Genomic DNA, 26185 nt, shown 5'->3' with positions numbered 1-26185 from the left:
TAGCGCTCGACCAGTGATAGTTCCAGTCACTTTCCAGAGTTGAAGAAAGAAGTCCACTAAGGCTCTTGTTTTCTGGATGTTTTGGTTTGTGACCCGACCTATCAGGGTTAGCCTGTTTTCCTCTATCAAAACATTGCTGTCGACTGCAGGGATTTTCACAGGTGGTCTTCGAGACTTCCTTAGTGGGTCAGCTACCCATTTTTCTTTTTCCAGCCGTGGAATACGATGTGCCATTAAGTCTGAGTAAAAAACGAGAGTAGTCGTAAAAACCGCAGTAGAACAACGGTAGAAACCCTAACTCCGGGTAAAACCTTAGTAGAAAGGTAAGGAACAATATTAGACAGTAGAGAATCGAATAAATGTCGATACTTAGGAACTGTTCCCTGAGGGGGAACCAGCCATAAAGTCTTGGCATTTAGCGGAGCATTTTCCTTTCCAGATCTGTGTCATTTGATCCATCGGATCGTTGATTTGAGACCGGCAGGGAGAAGCTCTGACTCCAGGGAGTCGGGAGTACTGTTTAAACTTCTTCACCGAAAAGTAGTTGCGGTGGTGAATAGTAGTTTGGGCGGCGGAGGAACAATTAGCTGCGGTGGAGAAGGTGAAAGTCAACTTTTAGTAATGGCCTCGTGCTTCGTGCCTGGGAGCATTTACTAGCTTTTCAATTCTCTCAAAGTCTCTATTTCATCGTCTCTCTTTCCTCTCTTTCATCTAAACCCATGTTAATCAATCGTTTGTACATTTTATTTATTTATTTATACTTGTTGAAGCAGACAAAAAGCTGGACGAGATTCCATTTAAATGCATGATAGTTATCCTAGACGACCAAGAAAAAGATGACCAGAGCCATAGTTGTCATCGACAGGATTCTAGTTACTAGCTTTGTTCTCACCTTGTTTCTGTCTCTCGCCTCTTTGGGCGTTGGCAAAATCTTAGAGGAGTAATACGAGGGAGTATCATCACACAGCTGACTACTGAAGCTCAGAGCAAGGTTTACTATCGTCTTTGGCGGCCGGTGACTCAAAATGCCTCACAGGAATGAAATCTTCTTGACATTGTATTAGCACACAGCATCGATGATTTCTTTCTTCAGTAACTTTATATTTGAGAGTATTACTGAATATCCTCTGTGGGTTAGATTAAGCTCTAGGTAGAGTAAATTCCACCTGATTTAGAGGTAGCTAATTAGTTACTACTCTCTGTTTTGAAAGTACAACTTGTTGTAAATGAAGTGTTGGGAAAATACTTATGTTATCATTACTGTCGACCAGAAGGTCCATATATATACAAGGTATTAGACCGTCATAAGGTCATGTTTATCCTAACAAGATAAGGATAAGGATAAACACTATGTTACAGATATACATGGAATATATACTAGATAAACACATAGTGTCTGGTTGTCTTTATCATGTCCCGGATTGGGCCTGCAGTACGGGCTGGTCCATGGTCGATCATCATTTGGATTATAACACTCCCCCTTGATCGACACATCCGGTACAGGTTTGTTGCATGCTTAATGTTGCCTCATTAAAACCTCTCTTGAAAAACCCCAAAACGAATGTGGCAAAATGGGAAACCAAGGACAGGAAAAAGAGTACAACACATGAACTCCCCCAGATGAATGCATCACTGTAGTAGACGCATTCCCATCTGGTATCCGAGTGTTCTTGAACGTTGAAGTCTTGGTGAAGATGATCAGCTGGTTCTCGTTGAATGAACTTGTTAGTCTTGGACGTTGGTATGTCTTTTAAAACTTCATTAAGATGTGGTCAGGATGTACATCTTTGCTGCTGATCACTCCATGTCTTGGTTGAACTGATGGTGCTTCAAACGGTGCTCGGATGGAATTTATAATCTGCAATAAAAATTTACTTGCAGGTCATTTTTCATGTCCCACGGATTCTTTTTGGTTATATGGCTTTCCCAAAACGTGGACATTCAATATATATTGAGTCATTGTCCCAGAACACATACGAACAACTTTACTTCATATCTTTCGTTCATTCGGACTTATATCTCTTCGTATGTGCCAATGGCTTTATCCATTGTAACCAATCATTCTTTATTTTCTTTTGTCGATCCATGTTGAGCTATAGACCTTGTCTATATTCGTTCATAATCATGAGTGTCTAAGGTCATACCATCAATAATTATTTGCTGCAATGAAACTCATCACACAATGAATTCGCAGTCATACACTCATGTCCTTTGTACATGGTTATCGATCTTTTCTTGCTTTAGCAATGCTTATAATCATTAAGCCACGACCAGACATCCTTCTGGTCACTATCCTGGTTTATGGTTCTCACTTAGACGTGCTGACTTAATCATACACACACACACGGCTATGATTTTTCTACAGACTTTCCATATGTAAAACATAGCCTGTTTAATCAATCGATAACTTGTATTATTGAACCTTTGAACCATTAAACCTTTTTCTCTCAGTTGGTCTTTATTATGATCACAAGGAATTATAATATTTTCTGTATGGACTGACTGCACTAAGTAAATACTTAGTCTTTCATATTACTTACAGCTGCTGTATATTACAATCCATAAACAACTTAGGAACAAAGCTTGTTCTATGAGAATTTCTTTCTCATATTTCTATGGTACGTTGATACCTTTATCCAGTGATCCATTTGCTGCTTACTACACCATTATTTCTTTAGTAAATATCCAGACAAAATCAAACTTGATTTTCTGTAGTAGCATCCACCATATAGGAGCATATCTCTTTATAAATTGTTCTTTGGTCCTTGTGAGTATCCTTGTGTAATCAAGCTATACTTGAACGTTATTTAGAAGGAACATGGACACACTATACCATGTGGTCATGTCCTTTAATCTCACGGAATTTCTTATCTCACAAGATCCATTCACTGGTTTCTTTCTTAGATGGCTTTTCTGTATGTACATGGTTACTACGCCCATCTGTCTTATAATTACTTTGAATTCTTTGAACACCCCACGTCCCTATATAGGTTTTATGAGTACTCTACGTGGGTTCATGATCCTCAGGTTATATCCTTCAAATCCCAAGTACTACAATCTTTTATGAGCTCTTATGTATGTAAATACATCTTTGGTGTTAACACTCTTTATCTTTAGTTTCATACTGTTCCAGACATGATCTAATTAGATTTTGAGATCTTATTATCCAAGACCTTTATACCTTGCAGTTTGGCGTCCCAAACTACATGGTCTGGTACCTTAGATGTGTGGTTGCGCAACCTTATTTCTCTGTCTGAACTGGTTTCTCTTATGAACTCGGATTTGTACGATTCTGAGCACCTTTCATTACTTTCCGAGGTTCCTTATTATTTGGAACTTATTTGTCTATCTCTAATAGACATTGTAGCAACTTGATTGTGTCTCTTAGACATCTAATTCGTGGTGCTTAAGCTGGTATGACATAGTCATTTTTTTCTTTTCGGGTCAGTGTGTCTGGCATATATTTCTGCTAGCTTTTATATCTTTTGATCATATTCTTTTAGAACGTCTAGATCATAATCTTTGGTCTGAGGATCTTGCCAAGACAACTATGGTTGATACCATTATATTTCTCTTTTACTCTTTACTCTTTATCAGCCTGATAACTTTCTCCTTTCAAAGTTGGATAATCAGATTACTATCTTTTGTAATCTGTGTTCTTGGCCACTTGATTAAATCATCCATGTTTGGCACAAGATACATTATAGTTTCGTGGAGGAAGTCTTATTTATCTAATATATATTCTCAATCCTCATCTGAGGTTCCATCTTAAATGGCACACATATATGTGGTGGAATATTCGTATTTTCTTAAGATGGTTTGTGTATATGTCTGGTTTATGACCCTTAATCATTCAGAGGTGGGAATGTCTATGCTTACATGTATGGCCTGATGTAAATCAATATTTATATACATAATGTCCTTAAGCTTTAGGCTGGACGTGGGTGATGTACCATTAGTGAGGGCTTTAAAGCTTTCCAGCCGTGTATATTATGGTTGTAAACCATGGAATCCGAATTTATGATATGATCATGGACTGTGGGTTTTAGTCCTCTCTCCCCCTCATGAACATACTCATAATTTCGTAGTGCTTAGGACAGTGGAGCCTTAATTATTTTAGTGATTTTCCCTTTTGTGTACTTATAACACATTGTGAGATTTTATGGGATCACTTTTGTGCCTTAATTAATTTTTCATCATGTTTTGGATCAAGATGGCTAATCTGGTCATGCCATAAGTGTTTATTTCGTGGTGAACCATACTGGTTACCATGGCTTTATGCCTCTTTCATACTGATCCTTAGCATAGAATAAATCAGTAGAAAATATGGGTATAGGCATTCATAATGCTTTTAGGCGATTTTTCAAAAATCTGAAAGGAATCGTATTTTCTTTGCTCACTGGTTCAATGTAGAATGTTATAAATCTTTATAACTCAATGGGTCTGAATAATGTCGTGTCTTTTGCCATTGTCAGTACCAATTAATTGATTTCAAGTGATTGTAGGAAGGTAAAGTTGAACCTATACAATCAAGATGAAGTTAAATCTATGCGAGAAATCAATCTATCAGTGAACTGACTCATTAGTCTACACCCAACAATTGATTTTATGTGATTGCAGGAAGGTAAAGTTAAACCTATACAATCAAGGTAAAGTTAAACCATGCATGAAATCAACTATCAGTGGACTGATTATCCTTTTATTAAGGTTTTATTTGTTATTTAATCAAGAATCATCAAGCAAGACCAAGCAAGATAATATATAAAAACAAAATCGTTTTTATTATTTCAATAACATAAATGAATAACAAATAAATCAAATCAGATATGAAAACATAAAATCAGAATGTCGGAAAATTATTCAATGTATAATCCGACCTCATGGTCCATGAGTGTCCACTCGGAATCCTCCTCAGATCTCTTCTTATCAAATGTGGCTTTATTAGCTTCAGGGATTTTCATCTCACTGTCTAGTACTTCATAATATATCTCCATGATGTCATTAAACCGTCTGATGTTATCCATTCTTTTCTGCTTCTTTTGCTCAATGTCTAATAAATATGAGAACATGTCATAATAGGTGGTGAAACCTTTGGCCTGATGTGATAACAACACTTCCTCTGAATGGAATGTGTCACGAGTTTTGTTTAACAAATCCTCGTTTGTTACCAATTCACCACATAGTCTAAGACTATAGGTGATTCTCATAAGATCAGAGTGATAATTGTCCACGGATTCATAATCCTGGAACCTTAGAGCTTCCCATTTTTTCTTGGATTCGTGCAACAATGGCTCACAGAATCTAGAATTCAAAAATGACCAGAGATTATGAGGATCATTAACATATCCAAACTCGTCTCTTAGGTCCTCACAGAGATGGTGTCGCATAATCATTATGGCTCTGTGTCTTTCACACGCAAGGGTGTCATTGCCATACTTGATGCACTTCCCAAGTCCTCTAGACTTCAAGACGGCTGAAGTGTTTATAGCCCAATCAAGATAATTATCTCCAGAGAGATCAAGGGCTTTGTAATCTGAGGGTATGAAACTCGACATCTGAAATCATTATTCAAAACAGGTCTTAATCAAGTAATCTTTTTGAAATTTTTCATGCTTCATATCAATGCCACACACGGACCAAAAGAAAAAAAAATTCTAAATGATGCATTTTCTTAAAACCATACGGTTTAAGGTGTGGATCAATGTTTTTTCAGATTTAAGGTCCTCTTATTTCAAACACAAGGTTTCAAGGCCTTTAGGGATTCTATCTTAGATGATTAGGAAAATGATCCATATTTTCTTCATCCCATTGGATCGGATCATTTAGTATAATGATTTTTTTTTCAGTTGAGATCAGATTGCTTGAAAACTATGAATGATCTATATCCCTAACAGTCGAGATTTCATGTTCAGTATGCAATATTAGTATGCAAAAAATATGCAATCAAGCAAACCAATTCAATCATGAAATCAGGTTAGGGTTTTCGAAAAATATACCATATATTTATTATTATTTTTTTCGAAAAATAATCAAATCAGAAATTATTGTGACTTAAAAAAAATAAATCAGGAAGATTTGATTTATTCAAGCAATTTATTATATACTTTTCGATTTAAAAATAAATATATTTTCTCAGATATATCTCTGATATTTCGATTTTAAATATTAAAAAAATATTTTTTTCAATCTTAATCAAGTTTTAGTCGTTATCAAACATCAGGAAAACAAATTTCTCAGACAAGAACAGGAGGTAAAACCTCGGATTAATTTATGAAACCATGATCAGATTTTCAAAAAAAATTATGTAACATGCAGTCCTTAACAGTTCTAGTTGATTCAGATCAGATAAGAACATTAAACAAGACAATAATGATAAGTTTAAGCAAGTAACAGTCGGTTTCTTTCAACATATAGCAGTAAGATTTTTTTAAAAAAAATTGTTTAACTTTCAATCCTAAACAGTTCTAATGTGAAACTATCATCAGGAAAAATTTTAAACAATTTTAAAATCGGTTTCAGATTAAGAACATGTTCAAAACAAGTTCAGGTTCGAGATTTTAAAGAGTTTATGGTTTCTGGTTTTATTTTATTTGCAGAGACATGTTGCTAAATATAGCTAAATGGCTGCGGATGGGGGTATTTAATACTTTATGGGTTTTAGATGAGTTTTCGATGATACCTGAAAACTTTTGATGGGTTGATCGGTCTATCAGTTAGAGATCTTCCTGGTTAGCTGATGGATTGCTCGGAATTATTGTTTTTGTTGCTGCTTGTTGGAATAGGAGACTGGTATATGGTTGAGAGAGATTTTGGTTTCTGGAACAAATTTTCCGCCTGTATTGTAGCTGAGCGTGGGGGCGCGTCCGAACTCCGATTGATGCGGGGTTAGCGGCGTTGGCTTCGTCTCGTCAAGAGCTTTAATTTGGTATCTGGCTCGTCGTCTGGATCCACCGGAGTTGAGGGATAGAGCTGTTTGAAATTTGTCGGGAATTAGGGTTTTTACTGCTCGGATTTATTTCTGGTTTTTAGGGTTAGGGTTTATGAGAGCAACGTCGTGCTGATAACGTGTTGTAAATGAAGTGTTGGGGAAATACTTCTGTTATCATTACTGTCGACCAGAAGGTCCATATATATACAAGCTATTAGACCGTCATAAGGTCATGTTTATCCTAACAAGATAAGGATAATGATAAACACTATGTTATAGATATACATGGAATATATACTAGATAAACACATAGTCTCTGGTTGTCTTTATCATGTCCCGGATTGGGCCTGCAGTACAGGCTGGTCCATGCTCGATCATCATTTGGTTTATAACACAACTAAGGTTATACAAATATGATATATCTAATCTATTAAAAATGAAGTACAAATTAAAATTAACCCTTATTTACCTTAAATATTACAAGACTATATCATAGCCTTATTTTCATTTGACAACATTAAATAACTAGCCGAAAAAATCAATTGAAATACTGAAACCAAAATCTCGAATCTCCTTACCTAACCATATCTCGGTTATATCTCCTATTGCCGATAAAAACTCCCATCTATCAATTATTCTTTTTTGGGCAGCTATCAATTATTCAGATTACATCTATAATAATAATAATCCAATTCTGTAAAACCGAGAACATAAAAGTGACGTAAATTATTCACGTTAGAAAGTTAAGAGCATCACTAAATAAAACGAGTACATAAGCTTAGTATTTTATTTTATTTTTTTGCTTAAAACCCCTGTTCTAAAACTCGGCCGCCTAGGCGTTACGCGTCACTTTTCCGCCCCGATTTATGCCAAATCGGTTTAAAAAATCGGATATCCGATTTTTTCCGCCTAGACCACCTAAATGACCGCCTAGCCGCCTAGGCGGCCGCCTAATCTATTTTTTTATTTATTTTTTATTTTATTTTTTTATTTTTTTTTTTTTTTTTATTTTTTTTTTATTTTTAATAATATTTTTATTTATTTATTTGATTTAAAATTTTATAAATATCATTTATATTCATAATTTTGATGAAAATTACACTATATTAAGTTTATATATTCTATTTGTGTGTTTTATACAATCTTAAACATGAAAATGTATTAATGTTATACACAATTAAATATTAACATGTTTTATAACATAGTAAACCATCTAAAAATTTCGCCCCGCATAATTTCTGATTAATCTCCGATTTTCTCTTTAGGCGCTAGGCCCAACCCGACCGCCCGACTAGCGCCTAGCGCGTTCCCGAACAGGGCTTAAAACATAAGCTTAATATTATCCATGTATAAAAACATTACGATCATCACTTTCATGTAAATATTGTTTTCATTTTTAACGATAAATCAAACCCAGAACATGGAATATGTGTAATGCGTTTAAATTTAGTACATCATTCAATTGTGAACGTGTGTTTCTGATTTAGTGTATAGTATTTCTGAAGCAAACTGCACCCAATCCCATGGTTTGTTATACTGAACATATATTTTTGAAACACACACTAAATTAGCTCCACAAAACAATATTAAAATCATTGTCATTCCATAAAAGCTTCTATTTTTAAGTTATCAATGCTAAACCATGCAACAAGATAAATTTATATATAAAAATCACTAAAACAATTAATATTTTTAAAACAGTTAATAAAATGCTGCATATAACTATGAACTATAAGAACATATTAAACATCAAAAAATATTGGTAAGAGTAAAAGAATATATACCAAAACTATATATGATAAATTTTGAGCAATATAAATTTTAAAGGAAACATCCGTGCGGACACACAGATAAGTATACTATATATTATAATTCGTGTAGTTTCTCTTTATCAGTAAAACTCTTTTGATGGACAAGGTCTATATAATATTTTACCCAACAACAAAAAACTTTATGCTAATTTACCAACCATAAAATAAAACTGGTTACAGTATTTATGCAATAAATTAGGGATGATAATATCATTGTTTTTTGTTTGAAAAAACGACAATATCATTGTTGATAAAACTTCCCATGTATTAATTTAAAAAGAAAAAAAAACTTTCCTGTAAAAATAAAATAAAACTTTCTTTGCATTAATTAAAATATATATATATATATATATATATATATATATATATATATATATATCCTCTGTAAAAGCTCAAACTTACGTGGTCTGTTGAACTATCAAGCAAAAATCATATATGTAAAACGTATTTTGTAATAAACAAATGTAAAATTTTAATAACATATATTTTTATTTTTGTTGTTGTCAAAAAAAAAATTCCTTTCCAATTTATTTGTTTTGGATATTTACTTAACATATTAATTCAAATTTGAAATCTGTGGTGTTCGTACCAAACAAAAAAACTGTGGTCATACTGAAAAACTAAACCCAATTTATCACGACACAATAAAATATAATTTATCACATGACATCATTCAAATATTGGTTAAAATTGTTTCTTAAGCTAAAGGCCTCACTAAGTTACAATTACGGTGGCTAAAATGACAAAAGTCACATGTTAACGTCTCATATCTATGTTGCTTTTCTTTGTCAGAAAAAAAAGATATATGTTGCTTACGAATTTATGGGTGACAATGTAAATGTAAAGGAGAGAACTCTCAGAGAAGAGTAGATGAAGCGGTGTTTGGAGTGGGACAGGGGTAATCTCTTTTATACGCTTCACCAGAGATAAAAGTCTCTCAGCTTGAATCTGTAAACGGCATGGGTGTGTCGAATGATGACTGTCGATGACCTTGACAATCAAAACGGATATAAATTAAGTCTGATTGACCGAGGAACGAGGGAAGACCGTACGGACCAATGCTAGACAGCTGTTCACTTATGTCATCTTTGTATTCAAGCAATATAAATGAAAACCTTGGGGAATCGTTTTCTCTCGTCCCCGACTTTCTCTCTCTCTCTCTCTCTCTCTCTATAGTTGGACAACAAAGGCAAGTTTCATATGTGTTTTCTTCACAGACTTTTTATAGTTTTTTCAAGTTAATATTAGATCTTTGGTAACTTTTAATAGGTTTTCACAATGGGGTTGTTAATTTCTTAAGAAAAGTCTAAACATGCACATTTCATAGGTTACCCTAACTAGCTCTAATTAAGCTTACAAACATTGCCCTAACTAGCTTTGCCGAAACTGCACTAACTGCACTCGGCGTTCAGATCAAAGGCAACCTGTCGTCTTGGTTTTATATGGGGTTTGTAAATAAGTTGAAACTTTTCTTCACAGATTTTCAAATGGGTTTGTGTATCTCTTAAACTTATTTTCTTATAGGTTTGAAATAAGTTGATTTTAAACGTTTTTCTCGTAGGTTTTAAACTTATTTTCAAGCAAAGATACTATTTTATGAAAAGTCTGAGAGCTTTTCAAATGTTCTCTCTCTCTCTAGCCTCGAGTTTCTTTCCTTTCCGTATGTACTCTCGTATTAATGTCCTAGCTATTTTGTTTTGCAGATCAACAATGGAACAAATTGACCCGATCATCATATCATTGCGAAATCATCAGAACCAAGCGTACACTGGTCTACTCGGAGTAGGCCCTCACCTTTTCCGGGTTTCTTTCCACACAGGGATGAAGGGAATCTGGATTCCAGGAAGAATCCACCGTGTTCCCAACCAGGTACATGCCTATGATGGAGCTGTGTCACCCACGTACAACGAAGCTCCTGGTAATATATATATATATATATATATATATATATATATATATATATATCTTTCTTGAAGTAATGTTCATGTTTTCTATGTCCAATAAAAAAAACTGAGGATTGTGTGTGTTTGGGCTTTGTCGTATAAGGAACGTTGGCCTCGATTAGGTTGCGAAATGGTGCTGTCACCATATCCGGGAGGAGGAGAACCGAGCACATGATGTTAGGACCCATGGGAAACCTTGTTATGGTTGGTCCACAAGAGTTCGTAGTCTGTCGAAGGGTCGTTCCACGTCAGTTTTACATTAATCTTCCCTATGATGGGTTTGTGGGACTTGGATTACCTCTGCCAGCCAATATTGATGCAGTGCTGTTCCTATCTGGTAATACCTTTTACGTTTCTTTTATTAATTTTAATTAGTTACCACTCAATAGTTCATCGTTGATGAAAACTTAGGTGGCCCAAAACTCCCTTTTAAATATAAGAAATGACACGTGACGTCTCCATATCTTGTATTGCGTTTGCATGTTTAATAATATGAACGCTTAATTATTTGTATTTTAGGATGACACTGATGAACCAGGGTTTTCACTTTACCTGCGAAATTATCATTTTCATGGCAACGACGGTGGACGCCTAAGCTTTGGAGGTGTCAGTCAGGAACATTACGAAGGTCACCACCAATATTTTGATCTCGTCGACAACTCTAACCAGTGGAAGATTCATATGTATTCGGTTTCGGTTGCGGGTCATCTAGGTAACAATCACTTGTTTACTTGAAAAATGATTTTTTTTTTCTAGTAAGTAACCAAAATTATATTATCATTTTGTTTGCAGCACAATACTGTGATAAAGTTCTGATAGACAGTGGTTGCGAGTACATTTAGGGCAGGATTAACGTGGGGATTTAGGGGAGTGCTAAGGGGTGGGCTCCACCGCAAGAGAGGAAGAAACGATGCCAAAGACGTCAGAGCACCATCATCGCCGTTTCTTAGGTAGGGTTTTTAATGTTTTTATAATTAGAAAAAAAAAATTATGCATTAAGAGTAAAAACGTCTCTTAATTAAGGGCCACAAGAGACGTCTCTTAGAGACACGTGTCTCTCTTTCCCTTTCTTCGTCTCTTTCTCTCTCTCCTGAATCCTCGACTCCGCCTTCTTCTCTTCTCGATGATGAATGGAATCAGTGGATAGTTTCTCTGGTGTTTTTTTTTCCTGTGTTGTAGTCTCCCATTTAGGATCTCAATCATCTGTTGTAGCCTCGGTATGCTCATGGGATTGCAGAGGCCATTCTGGGAACCACCAATCTCTCAGTTCCCTTAAAGTAGCAGATGAGATAACAATAATCAGATTGTTAGCAATTATAGTTATGAAGAAGAAGAAGATGAAGCTGAGGCCTTGAGTGATGCGATTGAAGAGTTTTCAATGGCTTCTAAGAAGGTTGTTAGGATCAAAGACATCTTGCTCGACAAAGACATCGAGGTTTGTTTTTGATCTTTTAAATTTCCTTAAAATTGTAATTTTTGATCATGGAAGCTTGATTTTTTGTGTGTGTGTGTGTTATGTAGCCACACTCAGTGATACTTGATTATCTAAGGAAGCTAAAGTTGATGTCTTTGAATGTGGATATTCTCAAGGTTGGTTCATTGTGTATCAAGTTGTTGTTCCTGAGGTTTTGAATGAGAGTGCGTGTTTGATCTTTAAGGTTATCTGTCTACAGAGTACTGAGATAGGAAAGGCTGTTAATGGTCTGACGAAACATGGTTCTGATAAAGATGAACTTGGAATTTAAAAGTGAACTTGGCTGAGGCATCACCTGCGTTGAGGAAGCCAGTGTTCACCAAGGTCAGTGAGCTGAGACCAGGAACCAATGGTCTCTCACTTAATCAGCACGAAGATGGTGATGCAGAGAGGAGGAGGTCGTCGTCCCAGTGGTTCTCAGGCTCGTCAGATGCAGATTGCTGAATGTCTTGTTGGTGATAGTAGCTTGACAAAATGAGTTCTTGCTCTACGTCGGATTTGGCTTCTTCAAGCATCTTGACCCAGACATCACCACAGTTCAGAGAGTGAGATAGTGAAACCAATAATTAGATAAACATTGAAACTTTTATCTGCCTTCCTCGTATTGTTTTTGAGTAAACTTGTTTCTAAGGAAAAATCTCTACTAGTTGTGTTTAGTCTTTATGATTTTGCTTCAATTTGATGTCTGAATGAATCTCTTCTTTGTTGTGATTCATATGTGTTCTTGTAGGGATCTTTTAAGGAGGAGACAAGATGAGATTGGTCAAGTGTTGGTTCTGCTCTTCTACGATATATCCAGGACATGGTATTCAGTTTGTCCACAGCGATGCTAAGGTACATCAACTTTTCCAAGAATCAGACTAGTTTGTATTTTTGGTTTAACCTTTTGGCTTGCGGACACACATAGATGCTCTGTTCATCACTTTCTTTAATTATATATATATATATATATATGTGAATGTCTCATTGTTTCATGTTTGTAATTTGACTCTCTCTAGCTTTGATGTCCATCTCTAGCTTTGAATTCTCTGTTGTGAGATAGAAAAAATAAGATATATTATTTGGCAAGAAATCATTTGCTCAAGTCTTTTGGGAATAATCTACTTCTAAGTCATGCTTTCAACACTCAATTAAGCTCTATACGTTAGCTACCTTCGATTATATGTATTTAACTGTCTATCCCTAGTTTTAATTGTCTATCCCAAGTTTTGATGTCTATCTTTTGAGTTTGAGAAGAAGAGAACCCTTCATATTTTTTTTTTAAGAACCCATAGATAAAAGACTTGCAATGGACCATACAAATATACATGTCTTTTAACTAAGTCTCTTAAACCTACTTTTCCAACTAAAAATTATTAAAAAATGATTAAGAACCTCTAAATGAGTATGTGGGATAATGATGCTCTCAGATCAAACATCAGACCTTTTGATGTGCCTCTTTCGGTTGCTTTCTAGCTTTACCAATGCTCGTTGAGACCTATTCTCTTTCCGCTTTCAGACAAGTAATTCTCTCGGTCCCACCCAGAAAGAGACGGCTTAGCAAAAAAAAAAAGTTAGCGTCCCTGCACGAGCCTTTATTAGTCTTGTACTGTTTTGCGGGCTCCACTGACACGTGGCGGTGCGCGATTGGTTCGTTTTAATATTTGTTTTTTTTTAAATCAGACAAAAAACTAAAAAAAATTAAAAAAAAATAAACATCTCATTTGGGGTGCTAGAGTTAATGGTGCTTTTATAGGTCTCCCGTGAGTATAAGGAGTATATTTACTTAAAGTTAATTTAGAATTTTTTTTCTTTTCTAATGTAAATATTTATGGATTCTGATGTCTTGTTTGCAACTTGTTTACTAGCATATTATCTACAGAATCAACCGACAAATTCTTGGTCGAGAAGTAAGTTATATTTGTGTATATATTATATATTTTAAAATAAATTGCTTAACACTAATATATGTTTGAGTGTATGCGTATAATTTTTTAACAGGTACCCCTTTATGGACCAACGATACTTACTCACGATGAGGCCGTAGGTATATTAGAGTGGCCCCATGTGTCATTCAACTTTATTGAAGGTGATGAGGATGCTTCTTTAACCATCCCTCCACATATTGAAGTTGACGAGAACATTATTGGTGGGACGAAGAGAGAGAGAAAAAAAGTCTCTTGTTTTATTTTATTTTTTTTTTTTTCTGGTCGTTGGAGAATGAGAGATGGTCTTTAATTAGGGTTTTTCCCTTCTTTTTTTTCTTCGGTTTCCACCCCCTGGGATGCCCTAAGGGATTCTTTAACCATCCCTCCACAGAAAGTAAGTAACAAAAGCTATAATTTTCTTCTTTTGATTTCTTTTTTGGAGTTGTTTGTTTGATCACATATAGCTTTTGTAGTATGTAATTGCTGATGCGGATGGACGATACATCTCGGCAGGGGCGAAGCTAGACCATTTAATTCATGGGTGTACCTTTGGTAATAAAAATAAAGAAGGCATATAAAAGCATGGGTGCACAAACTACATTTTACCACATAAACTGACAAATTTTTTATGTTTCCACATAAAAATTGGAATTTTAAAATAATTGTGGGTGCACTTGCCCCCATATCCTACAGCCTAGCTTCGCCACTGCATCTCGGCTTTCCGACCTTTGGTGTTCCAACCTGGGGATGAGGCATACTTGTAAGTCAAACATTTTTAATTTTATTTTAACATTATGGTTGTTTAGATTATATTTTTTGTAGACTATTAATACTTTTAATTTGATACAGTGTTCTAGGTCTTCCATGGCTCCGTCGATACCACACTGTCTTCGATTTTGGGCAGGAAAGGATTCGCTTTGCTCTTGCTGTCCAATAAGCTTAATAAGCTTACCTTGTTTTTATGGTTTTATGTTAAATGACCGATTTATATTTTACGGTTAAGCATTATGGTTATGGCTGTGTAATAAATATTTACGACGCACGCTTGCTATTTTAATCTACTTTCTATGACTATTTTTATTCATGCTTCTTTTAAGATAAAAGCAAAGTTATTTATTTGTTGAGAGGCGGGGAAGGGGTGAATCAGTCAAATGTCTTCTAGAGAAAATATGATGATTTAAAACATTTGTGGTATTTCAATTTTGATCCATATCATCAAATCATAGCGAATGAGAGAGTTTCGAACCTATCTCTCACCGGAAGTTTGTGCTCTTCTCCGAGCTGTTTTGATCCGCTATTGAAAGATGTGCTTCAGAAACTGCAAGTCTCCTGCACAAGGTTTATCGTGCGGATGCGGCAGTTGCCGTTGTTTCTCCTGATCTGCACATACACTTGGGAGATCAAGAATTAGAGTATGGTTATTTCGGAAGAGAAAAAAATTAGTTATGTGTGATTGTGGCATCTAAGTTGAATCTTGCCTGTCACTGAGTGTGGTGTTGCCAGTTGCCTTCAGCTTCCCATACCAGAGAGGTCTTTACGTTTCTTGATCAGAGAGTAAGGCTGCGCGGTTGCTTTTCTTTTATTGTTATATCTTTGTTTCCTATCAAATGTCCATGCTTGATTTTTTTTTAAAATATGTTTGCACTATTGAAAATAGAACGAGTGTTGGAGCTTGTTTATAATGTAAGACATTTTCAGCAGTTTTTCTTACAGTATATTAAAGCACATATTTTTGTTAATCTTAAGTGAGATTCGATTTTTAGATTAAAGAATGAAAAAAGTCATCATTCAAGACACACCTTAGCTAATAGGTACATTATAATTTCTATACAAATTTATCAATTTTATAAGCTGGGCCAGGCCGGGCCGAGCCTAAGCCCCTTGGAAGGAAACATTTTAATAGGGCCCATCTTATTTTCGACTCAAGGATGAGTTGGTATTCAAAGTACACGGCGTCGTACGTCGTAATAACCTAGGGTTAGGACAGAGAGTCTTTAAGTCTCCTGCTCACGTGGCTTATATTCATTGGCTCATTAACTGTTTGTCATAAATCATTTTAAGAAAAACTCGGACACTCTCTCGCTTCGCTTCAGGATTTTCGCCGCCGCCTCCTCCGGTAAGATTCAGATATGGCCACCGTCACAACCAATGCGCCGCCTAAATCCTTCTCCTTCTCTGTTTCCAATCCTCTGAAACACCTAATCACCAACTCTCCATCTCTCTGCTTTCCACATCGCAAGAAGCACCAGCGTCTATGCCTATCCATAAACGCCGCCGTATCGTCACCGCCTTCAACCGACACCCGAAACGCACCTTCACCGGATTACAGAGTCGAGATCCTCTCCGAATCCTTACCCTTCATCCAAAAATTCCGAGGGAAGACCATCGTCGTCAAATACGGCGGCGCGGCCATGACGTCTCCGGAGCTCAAAGCCTCCGTCGTCAGCGACCTCGTCCTCCTCGCGTGCGTCGGTCTCCGTCCGATCCTCGTCCACGGCGGAGGTCCCGATATCAACCATTACCTGAAACAACTCAACATCCCAGCTGAGTTCCGCGACGGTCTTCGCGTGACGGACGCCACGACGATGGAGATCGTCTCCATGGTTCTCGTCGGAAAAGTCAACAAGAATCTCGTTTCGCTGATCAACGCGGCCGGAGCTACTGCAGTGGGGTTGTCGGGGCACGACGGTCGTCTTCTAACCGCACGACCGGTTCCTAACTCAGCTCAGTTAGGTTTTGTCGGAGAAGTTGCAAGGGTTGATCCAAACGTGTTGCGTCCCCTCGTTGACTACGGTTACATTCCGGTGATTGCGTCTGTTGCGGCGGATGAAGCTGGTCAAGCTTATAACATCAATGCAGATACGGTGGCGGGGGAGCTCGCGGCGGCGCTGGGAGCTGAGAAGCTGATTCTGCTGACTGACGTGGCGGGGATCTTGGAGGATAAAGATGATCCGAGTAGCTTGGTGAAGGAGATTGATATAAAGGGAGTGAAGAAGATGATTGGAGATGGGAAAGTTGCTGGTGGGATGATTCCGAAGGTTAAGTGTTGCATAAGGTCTCTTGCGCAAGGAGTGAAGACGGCTAGTATTATTGATGGGAGGAGACAACATTCTCTGCTTCATGAGATTATGTCTGATGAAGGTGCTGGAACTATGATTACTGGATGAAGTTTTGATGTAATATATGATCTCGATCATCAAAATCAAGTTCATCTTTTTGTATTTGGTAATGTCAATGCTTGTGTGGTTAGTTGAGTTAATCTTTTTCTCTCTTTGGAGACAATAAGGATAGTTGAGTTAATCTTCTTCTTTCTCTTTTGCTTGGCTTTGTTACTGTTTCTACATTCTGTCAAACTGTCTGATTCAGTCTAAGAGTTTTGCCATATGTTAGATCCTTCATGATTTAGTTACTTCCTGATTTTAAGTTGCTTTGGTTAGTTCCTGAGGGCTCTATAGCCTATAGGAAAGATAAACAAGTCCTGCCTAAGTGGTTAGGTTGTTTATCCTATAGACATCATGAACATAACTGTCAGACCTGTATACTACCTGATCAGGCTTTTATTCACTTGTTCGTGGGTTGGGCCACATATTACGATCCATAGAAGTGTGTATACATGGTGTTAAAAAAAAGGTGTGTATATAAGTAAGGAAAGATAAAAAAATTCAATATAATTAAATAAATAAATATAAGAAAATAATAAAATATGTTTGTCGATTTTTTAAAAAAGGTGCATAAATTACTGAATCATAAAATACAAATATTACATATGTTTATATTAAAAAAATATTATCAAAAACCATATTGGTTGTGGGACACAACACAGTACCTCTATATAGAAATATGTATTGTGATTAAATATTTAAAATAATTTATTTTTAAATACACGATAAATGAAGTAGAGGTTATTGGTTGTGGCATTTTATTGGATTTAGAAAATTTTCTAGATTTGGAAATCTTTGATAAATCCATTGATTTTAAAATCAAAATAAGTGGATTTCATAAAAATTTAGATGGATGTCAAAATCAAATAAGCAGATTATTAGAAATCAGCCGTCTGTTTGACTGTTTATTTTCCTTGGGCACAAGATGGATGTCAAAATTTCGATTGTAGACTTCTGTTTTTTTGCAGTCTATGCTAATGGGAAGCATGCAAGTTTTTAGATAAACCGTGAATATTAAAACAAATACTAATGGGGAAGTCACATTCTTTGAGAACTCAATGTAGCATTGTTGAACAATTGTTGCTTCTTTCGATAGCTTTACGTTTTGGAAGAAAGGAATGATATCCTCCTGCCAGAAGATTCCCTTGTATTCCTTTTCAGGTCACAAACGGGTTTCTCGCTTTGCTGTGGTAAATGTATGGTAAACCTGTCTTCAATCCCAATTCCAAGTGGTCACAGATCACATAGATTCATCCCATAAAGTCATGAATACAGAGTATGAGCTACATAAACATTACAAGGGAAAGGAGAAAGTGAGTACCTTGATGCACCAACCAGCCCACATATCGTCGTAGCGAACCAATAGGCTGACCACATTGGCGAATCTAGGTACAGCAAGACGGTGGCAAGTGCCCCCATAAAAATTTCAAAATTGCATAATATACCTGAAGTTTTAATTAATTTTCCCAATTAAATATCATATTTTAGCCATGTTTTATGTTTACATGTGATTTGCCCCCATTAAAACAAAATTCTACATTCGCCACTGGCTGACCATCACCCATGAGACCAAAGTACATAGCTGGTCCAATCAAATCACGGTCGAAAGCCAAGTGCATTAGGTGCCGTTAAAACCACTGTCGCAAGCCAAGTACAAAAAAACTCTTGCACAATTTGATAATCAGATGGATGTCAAAATCAAACTTGTTGACTCATTAACCACGAAGTCCTTAGTCATAGAGCTTTGAGTCTGTTTATTCTCCTATTTATACTTGACAGATTTTGAGTTTTGCAATGCAGATAGTTGATGATTGGCTTAAGAAAGATGAAAGCATTGATATTTTGAAAAGATGACAGCAGAAAATCTAGACTTGAAAATTATGTTTAGATTTATTTGACATGTAAATTTTACTTACATCTTTAATGAGAGAAGATACATTGCCAAGAAAAGCTAACGGTAAAGTCAACATGTTGCTGTATGAGTGGATCAACACATATTCCTGCTATTCAGGAAATCATGAGGAAGTAAACTGGGAACGAACCTAATGTCACGGTAAATCTTGATGAGGTTTTATCTCTAGGTGGTGTGGCTTAGGTCTGTTCTCGTGCACATGTAATATAATATGTTTTTTAAAGAACTCGAAGAAAACCCAATAATACAAATCCAAGTAAAATAACAAGGTTCACCTTGATATTTGTTCCTTTGTATTTTGATCTTAAAATCACTTACAAATCCATTGAAATATAGTTTCAAATTAAATCTTTAAACAAATCCTTGTAATTGAATAGCACTTGATTTCAAAATTTATTTTAAAATCACAAAACCATAACACAATATTTGAATATGAATTTTAAAATCATAAAACCAATAACACTAGATTTGATTCCGATTTCAAAATCCATTAAAATATATAAACCAATAACACCCTGGAAGTTTGTTTAATATGTATTTTTAATCTAAAAAGCCTAAATAGCATATATACTTTAATCTCTCATCCATATGTTTCTATCTTTCTCTTTTATTTCTCCTACTATTAATGTAGAAGTTGACTGCAAAAAGTTGACTGCATGGCTAAAACAGCTCTATCACATATTCACATCTCTGTTTTTCTCAGACAATTGTACTTCCTGAACTCTAGTTGCTAATGAAATGCCTTTCACCAAAAAGAGAGAAAGTAGAAAGAGTGTAGTATCACTTTACACCAAAAAAAAAAAAGGTGCGTGGTATCATCTCTTTTAATCCAATTAGTCACATTCTCAGCGAAAGGTTCCTGTTCTGCTCATTTGGGCCTAAGTTTCATTCTTAGGCTTCCTTTGATCCCAATGTTTTCTTCTCCTCTGTGGTCTGGCCCAATCAAGGAACACCTGAATCCAAAGCATACACTCTGAAGGGTATGATTTGGCTTGGCCCCAGATAGATACTTTAAACAGAGTGGTGGAGCACACGAGACAGAGATGGTAGGCTACGACGAACCTTCCTTTAATTACACTGCCACCGACTTGTGGACCCACGAATCTACGCAAGTTGCGATCTTTCAAGGACCCATTTTTAATTCCAAAGTCCCACAACTTGCTCTCTTTTTTAAATAGCTTTTGTCTTCTTCTTCTCTCATTGAGATGCTTTTCTTCTACTTGATTGGCTGAGTTTTCAACTGTAAACTGACATTAACTGTATTGCATCATGTCCGAACACTAAAACACTGTTGTGTAAGATCAAAATTAATTTTCTTTTCTGTCCTATTCGAGTTGCGGAATCTCAAGAATAAACCCATTGCACTGATTTCAAACTTTTGTTACTTTTCATGTCCTAGTAATACCAAAAGGATAGATTCTTTCAAGATTTTTAGATTAAACAAAATCTTTAATCAATAAAAAGAAACAAAGAACATTTTATTTTCATCGAAACAGATCATGTCTTTTTGTATTATCATAATAATCATCATCATCATCAGTGCCCTATCTAGTGAACGCATCACACTACCTTTCAACCGCGAAAAAGCCAAACAATAAAAAAAAAAACAAAGAGCAATGGTTCATGATCGTCAAAATGGTTCCCCTCTTTAGCTTACAGCGGAGAAAAGATGAAAGGACTCTTTGTTAACTGGACTTCACCGTGTCCAGAACGATCCCTCTTGTTCTCCCTGGTGCTCCCCCGTTAATTGAAGATAGATCCAACACGATCCTGCTCACCAAAACACGTTTCATCAACAAAAAAACTCTATAGAGAAATCAATAAAGAAAAGTCAAGAACTTACATGTCATTCTTGGTTGCTTCTCCTGTTTCTTGAATCATAATCTTATCTTCCATCTTTGTCACTGTGTGCTCCTTGGGAAGATTGATCCCTTCTACTGCTTTCATCAAACAATCAATTAAGCTTACTTTTCAACATAATTAGTATATACAATTATGTCTACTCTTCTGTTTTGGTATTTAATTACCTTCTACACCATTCACAGGAGCGTCATCGTTTATCCCCAAGAGATTCTGAGAACAGAGAGAGCCATTGTTGTACATCATCAATCAAACTGCTTTAAGAGGATATTTATGCGAGTTACATTACCTTGAGGTTCTTGTAGCACTCCTCGAGGTTGTCATTATACAAGATATGTTCAAAAATGCCTGAGGACTTCCCCGCTTTGATCTCAGCTTCGGCGTTTCTAAGCCGCTTTTGAATCTGCTCCTCTGTCTCAGTTCCTCTGTTATATTTTTAACACAAACATTCAAAGATCTGAAGAAACAACAACTCTTATGGTTAAAAAGTCTTTACCGAGCACGGAGCCGATCTTCAAGCTCCTTCATTGAAGGAGGACACACAAATATAAATACCGCATCAAGAGAACTTGACTTCACAGACCTCGCTCCTTGAACATCAATGTCAAGAATACATCTCTATACACACACAAAAAAAGAAAGATAAAGTTAAGTCATTTCAAAAAGATCATCAGATTCATGAAAAAGTTATAATTACCTTTCCTGAATCTGTTACTACCTCAACAGACTCAATGCTAGTTCCGTAGAGATTACCATGAACAGAAGCAAACTCAAGAAACTTCCCGTCATTAATCTCTTTCTCCATCACAGTTTTATCAGTGAAATGGTAATGAACACCGTTCTTCTCCATACACCTCGGAGATCTAGTTGTGTGGCTCACGGAGAATCCAAACATCGAAGGAAACTCTTTCATGAGCATCGTTATAAGCGTTCCTTTACCAACTCCGGAAGGACCGCTTATGACTATAGGCTTCTCTGCGTTTCCTCTGACTCCTTTGCTCCAAGCAACAACCTCTTTCCCTAAGAGTTTCCTTTGTTCCCGGACAAAGAGACTGTCCACCTAATGTCAAAACGTTCAGACACATGAGGAAAACAAACAGACAAGCAAGACTGATGTTTCTAGATACTAACTAACCTCAAGGAACCAGATTGAGTCATCGGAAGCTGAGCCTTTTTTGATAACCAAGATCCGTCCTTGTTTGAGAACAATGGCGGAGTAGCCTTTACAGGGCTTAGGACCTGTTCCAAGAACAGTAGGACTGGACCTGAAACACACTCCAACATTAATGGAAGCAGAAACAGCAGGAGGAGCAAGATGGAATCATAGAGAACACACCACTTGTTGGTGGTTTTGTCATGGATCTGAACTCCAAGGAACAATGGGTTCCCTTCATGACTTCCACCAATCACATACTGCAAAAGATAAACAAGATTAGTGTTCTAAGAATCATTCAAGATTAGTTTCACATTCTGAAAACATTATAGGCTTACGGATCGATCCCCAATTTGGACAGATGTATCTCTGTCTTCGGATTTGACGCCAAAACCATTGGTGTGTTGTCCATTCTCCAGATGATCAACAAAGAAAGCTGCTGCTTCTCCCTATCAACAAGAAAATCAAAAGAATGTTGAGAAAGCAATGAAACAAAGAAGAGCAACGAAGTGAATCGCGCCAAAAAGAGGCTCACCATAGAGGATTTAAATGCTTCCAACTCAGCCTGAGCTATGGGCACAATCACAAAAACAAGAGATCAAAAACACACAAACAAACAACAAAACAAAGGTTCGACCTTTCTCGTGTTTTTTTTTTCAAAACCCATTAAAAAAAAAACAAAAACACAAAACTTTGGAAAAAACGTAAACACGGATCTTAATGAAAACAATCTATTGGAACAAAAGAAACCAAACCCATAAAGCATTTGTTCGTTACCTTGAGGAAAGACGAAAGCTTTTGGATCGAATTGGAGCGAGAGGATTGTGTATTTTTTTTTATATTGGCAAATTATGAAAAAGAGGCAGAGGAGAGAATTGAGAAACAAGTATTGTGGGGTGCTTTATTTGAAGAACAAGGTATCAGTTTTTATGGCGAATTGATATCTCTCTGGAATTTGATGTGCAATCGTCGACAAGTCCCAAGACAACTTGGAGACAAAAGCGGCCGTGACGGTGTGTGTGACCCCTCCTAGGAAATCTCGGAGCACCTTCTTTTTTATAATAAGGTTATAGTAATTGTTTATTCTAATAATAATGTTTAATTACTGTTTTGATTTTCACTAAAATGGTTAAGACAAATATTCAAACATCACAATACTAAAATCAGCATATACTCATCAGCTAAGGTGTCCACGTCCTCCAATTTAATCAGCCAATCATAAAGTTCTCCAACGCCACGTCACTCCTATGAGTCGAGTAATTTATGTGGGCTACATGTTAAATGGCTCATCGTTAATGAGCCCAAAAGAACTCAAATCATGTCACCGTCGTCTCGGCTCTTCCACTTCATTTGAATCGATTTGACTCGCTACAAATTTCAGTTTTGTGTATTAATCACCAGATTCACCACCCACTCCTACTCATCAAATAACATTCTTGAATCATATATTCAATTTTATTCTTCACCCAAATTCGTTTCTTTTTTTTTAAATCAATGGATTAGCGACGCAATCAAAAGCATACCCCTCAGCCGCGTGGATCCCGATACTGGTAACGACGGCTGAGCCACATAAACAGCCAAATCAGGTTCAAAATTGGATCAACGTCCTTGATCATTTGTTTCATTTGATAGATAAGTTTACAGCAATCAAAGCATTGTACCAAGTTAAGCCAAAAAATAGTTCTTATTTGAGAGTTACGTTCTTCGCAAAATTAATCTTTTATTGATCTGCCTCTTCTACTTCTTCTGTGTAGTCTGGTTCTGAACAAGAAGATATTAGACTTACAATTGCTAGAGCTGGCATCTCGACATGGCGCTGTAACTATTTATTACCTTTACTTATGCCAGTTTTTTTTTTATAATTGGGAAAAGTTACATTTTTATCTCATCGTGAACCAACCTGTCTAGCAGGGGAAGAATGTCAATCAACAGAACGTAAATCAACGGAGATCACCAGATGATGCTGAAAGGTTTGCATTGTGGCTGTCTATTAGTTTAATATTTTTACAAGTTTGGAACTAATCTATTTTATGATTGGAACATTTGTTTAGGGAGGCTAGAGAAATGGTGCTTAGTCAAATATTGTTTTCCCACTCTCTCGAGAGAAGTAAGTCCCATCTAAAATGGTTTGAAGTCCATCTACTTTTTCCTTTGTTCTTTAGTGAGTGTCATCGAGATGATGCTAATCTTCCAGATTGTACTATCGTTGCTCATGTTTCCCTGTTGGAACCTTTAAAGAGTGCCTAGAGGATGTTATTTTGAGGGCTGCTCAAATGGAACAGATAGTTGAGAAGGTAAGAATCCAGTCACCTTTTCATGTCATAGTTCACCATTTTTTTCACATCTTCAAGTTTCTACCCAGTTTCTCTGGTACTCCACACATCTGAGAGACATTGCATTACTCTGTTTGTTTTCACAGGTTTGTGAGGAGCGGCTTAATACTGGAGCGGTTTGTGATTTATGGGATTACTTTCCATCTGTGTCAATCTTTATGATCTGGCACAATCTTTTTGTTGGTTTCTTATTTAAGCTACTTATGCCCTTGAAACATAATATATTTGGATGAATAAATTTTCTTTTCAGTCTTATCTTCGTTATTCTAAATCTCTGGTTTGCATCTCTGGAAATTAAGATTATATTTCTGCAGTTACTGATTTGAGTGATACATTGATGGATTGGATGGTAAAGGACATACTCAGTATATATATATTATTATTTATATACTTCCGTATGATACATCTCCTTTTGGTAAAAGCTATAAAGATATATATACCTTTACGACTTGCCATCGTAAGTCTTTCCATTGATGTTTGCTTCATGAGTCTACATTTGTGTTTCCTTTTCAAAAGCTTAGTTCATCGTAAATATAGGTTTTTATCCTTCATGAATAAATTTTAACTCTCACTTATTTATCTGCTTGGCTTCGACTGATTCTATTATTATGTAAACATGTAGTTTTTCCCAAATTCGGGTTACATGTCAGTTGTACAAAGTTAAGGAGACAACAAGGTCATGGTTTCCGAGGGCTACATTTCTGCACCATTTGGAGATAATAGCGCTTCTTCTTCTACTGCTGAATATACAAAAGGCTGCAAAAAGCTTTTCCTGTAAACCAGAGTAATTTACCCAAATTTGATTCATCTCAATTTGGTCAATCGGTCTGGATCTGAAGGTGGTTCAAAGAAGCATGCTGAGAATGGATTTATGACATAAGGTGGCTGTAATAGCTCAAGCAGTAGAGCATGAAAACAATCATGGTAATTTCTTCGACTTTTGAATCGCATGTGTGAGCACTTTGATCTTTTTTTTTTGGTTAAGCACATTAATCTTTTCTTAATTTACACATTATTGTGAATTGAACAAATTTGGAGGGGACAATGTCAGTAGAACCTGATGTTAAATTCGATTATCATTCTTTGCTTCGTTCAAGCTGTTGAGTAGATAAGGTATTTGATCATTATTTTGGGTAAGTGAAAAAGATGTGGACGCATACGCAACCTAGAAAATGGTTGTCAAACTGTATACTAATATGTGTTTATGTTTGACTCTAGGCATTGAAGATGAAAGGAAGGTCTTCAAAAACACCACAGAAGAAGTAAGTCACAAGATTCAAACACCACAGAAGAAGCAAGCGACAAGACTTGAAAGTGGCGACTACAATGTAAGAAGAAAACTAAAGAAGTATTTGTAATGAGAGGATTAAGAAAGTTTCTACGGTTTGTGTATCCCTAAGGATTCAGTTTGATTTGTTTTGTTTTCGTTACCAAAATGCTATTATCATACTGGTGCATTTAGTTAAATACAAATAGATAGACCGGATAATATTACTTCAAATCAACATTAGTTACTCAAAGCTGACTTAAGCTACTTTATGTATATAACAAGATAAGTTTTAATTGGGATCTAAAAATATAATTGTGTACAATATGATTACATTAGATATATAAATAAAGACGATGTTATACTATTCCAAATGTTGATTATAATAACTAAATTCAATTTGACAACAATATTAAAGTGAATGTTTGATTTTAAA

At 36.1% G+C, this 26185-nt stretch overlaps 2 protein-coding genes and 2 long non-coding RNA genes across 6 annotated transcripts; 3 read left to right on the top strand and 1 right to left on the bottom strand.

Moving 5' to 3' along the window:
• The first annotated feature begins 11731 nt into the window (after positions 1 to 11731).
• LOC125591165 lies at positions 11732 to 14571 on the top strand. Of its 2 annotated transcripts, XR_007327149.1 has the most exons (6): positions 11742 to 12117; positions 12204 to 12272; positions 12356 to 12701; positions 12887 to 14045; positions 14137 to 14457; positions 14537 to 14571. It is a non-coding gene; the product is annotated as an uncharacterized LOC125591165 (long non-coding RNA). The 2 variants fall into 2 exon arrangements; XR_007327148.1 differs by having other exon boundaries at positions 11732 to 12117; positions 12887 to 14457.
• A 1483-nt stretch (positions 14572 to 16054) lies between these two features.
• On the top strand, positions 16055 to 17447 carry LOC106416254 (acetylglutamate kinase, chloroplastic). The gene has a single exon (XM_013857106.3). The coding sequence runs from the start codon at positions 16193 to 16195 to the stop codon at positions 17228 to 17230; it is 1038 nt and encodes a 345-aa protein (XP_013712560.2). The 5' UTR covers positions 16055 to 16192; the 3' UTR covers positions 17231 to 17447.
• Positions 17448 to 20593: 3146 nt separating this feature from the next.
• On the bottom strand, positions 20594 to 23183 carry LOC106413317 (guanylate kinase 2). Of its 2 annotated transcripts, none has more exons than XM_048764760.1 (11): positions 22927 to 23183; positions 22685 to 22719; positions 22488 to 22598; positions 22333 to 22409; positions 22132 to 22261; positions 21694 to 22056; positions 21493 to 21614; positions 21286 to 21421; positions 21164 to 21209; positions 20980 to 21073; positions 20594 to 20906 (listed from the first exon to the last, which is right to left on the bottom strand). In XM_048764760.1, the coding sequence occupies exons 2-11, from the start codon at positions 22685 to 22687 to the stop codon at positions 20822 to 20824; spliced, it is 1167 nt and encodes a 388-aa protein (XP_048620717.1). In that variant the 5' UTR covers positions 22688 to 22719; positions 22927 to 23183; the 3' UTR covers positions 20594 to 20821. The 2 variants fall into 2 exon arrangements, with proteins under 2 accessions (XP_048620717.1, XP_048620718.1); XM_048764761.1 differs by having other exon boundaries at positions 22685 to 22714; positions 22927 to 23171.
• A 227-nt stretch (positions 23184 to 23410) lies between these two features.
• On the top strand, positions 23411 to 25964 carry LOC111208795. Its single transcript, XR_007327147.1, has 4 exons — positions 23411 to 23735; positions 23904 to 23967; positions 24061 to 24119; positions 24201 to 25964. It is a non-coding gene; the product is annotated as an uncharacterized LOC111208795 (long non-coding RNA).
• The last annotated feature ends 221 nt before the right edge of the window (positions 25965 to 26185 follow it).

This window comes from Brassica napus, chromosome C8, assembly GCF_020379485.1.
Source record: "Brassica napus cultivar Da-Ae chromosome C8, Da-Ae, whole genome shotgun sequence".
Lineage (NCBI taxonomy): Eukaryota > Viridiplantae > Streptophyta > Magnoliopsida > Brassicales > Brassicaceae > Brassica > Brassica napus.
This window is presented reverse-complemented; position numbering and strand designations above follow the sequence as displayed.

What these genes read in the sequence shown, in the direction of transcription:
- LOC106413317 (XM_048764760.1), bottom strand. An exon ending in TAGTAACAGATTCAGGAAAG is followed by an intron (nt 21,615 to 21,693) that starts GTAATTATAACT and finishes GTGTGTGTATAG; the next exon opens with AGATGTATTCTTGACATTGA. An exon ending in TCCTGTGAATGGTGTAGAAG is followed by an intron (nt 21,074 to 21,163) that starts GTAATTAAATAC and finishes TGATGAAAGCAG; the next exon opens with TAGAAGGGATCAATCTTCCC.
- LOC106416254 (XM_013857106.3), top strand. Translation starts at nt 16,193, where the DNA reads ATGGCCACCGTCACAACCAATGCGCCGCCTAAATCCTTCTCCTTCTCT.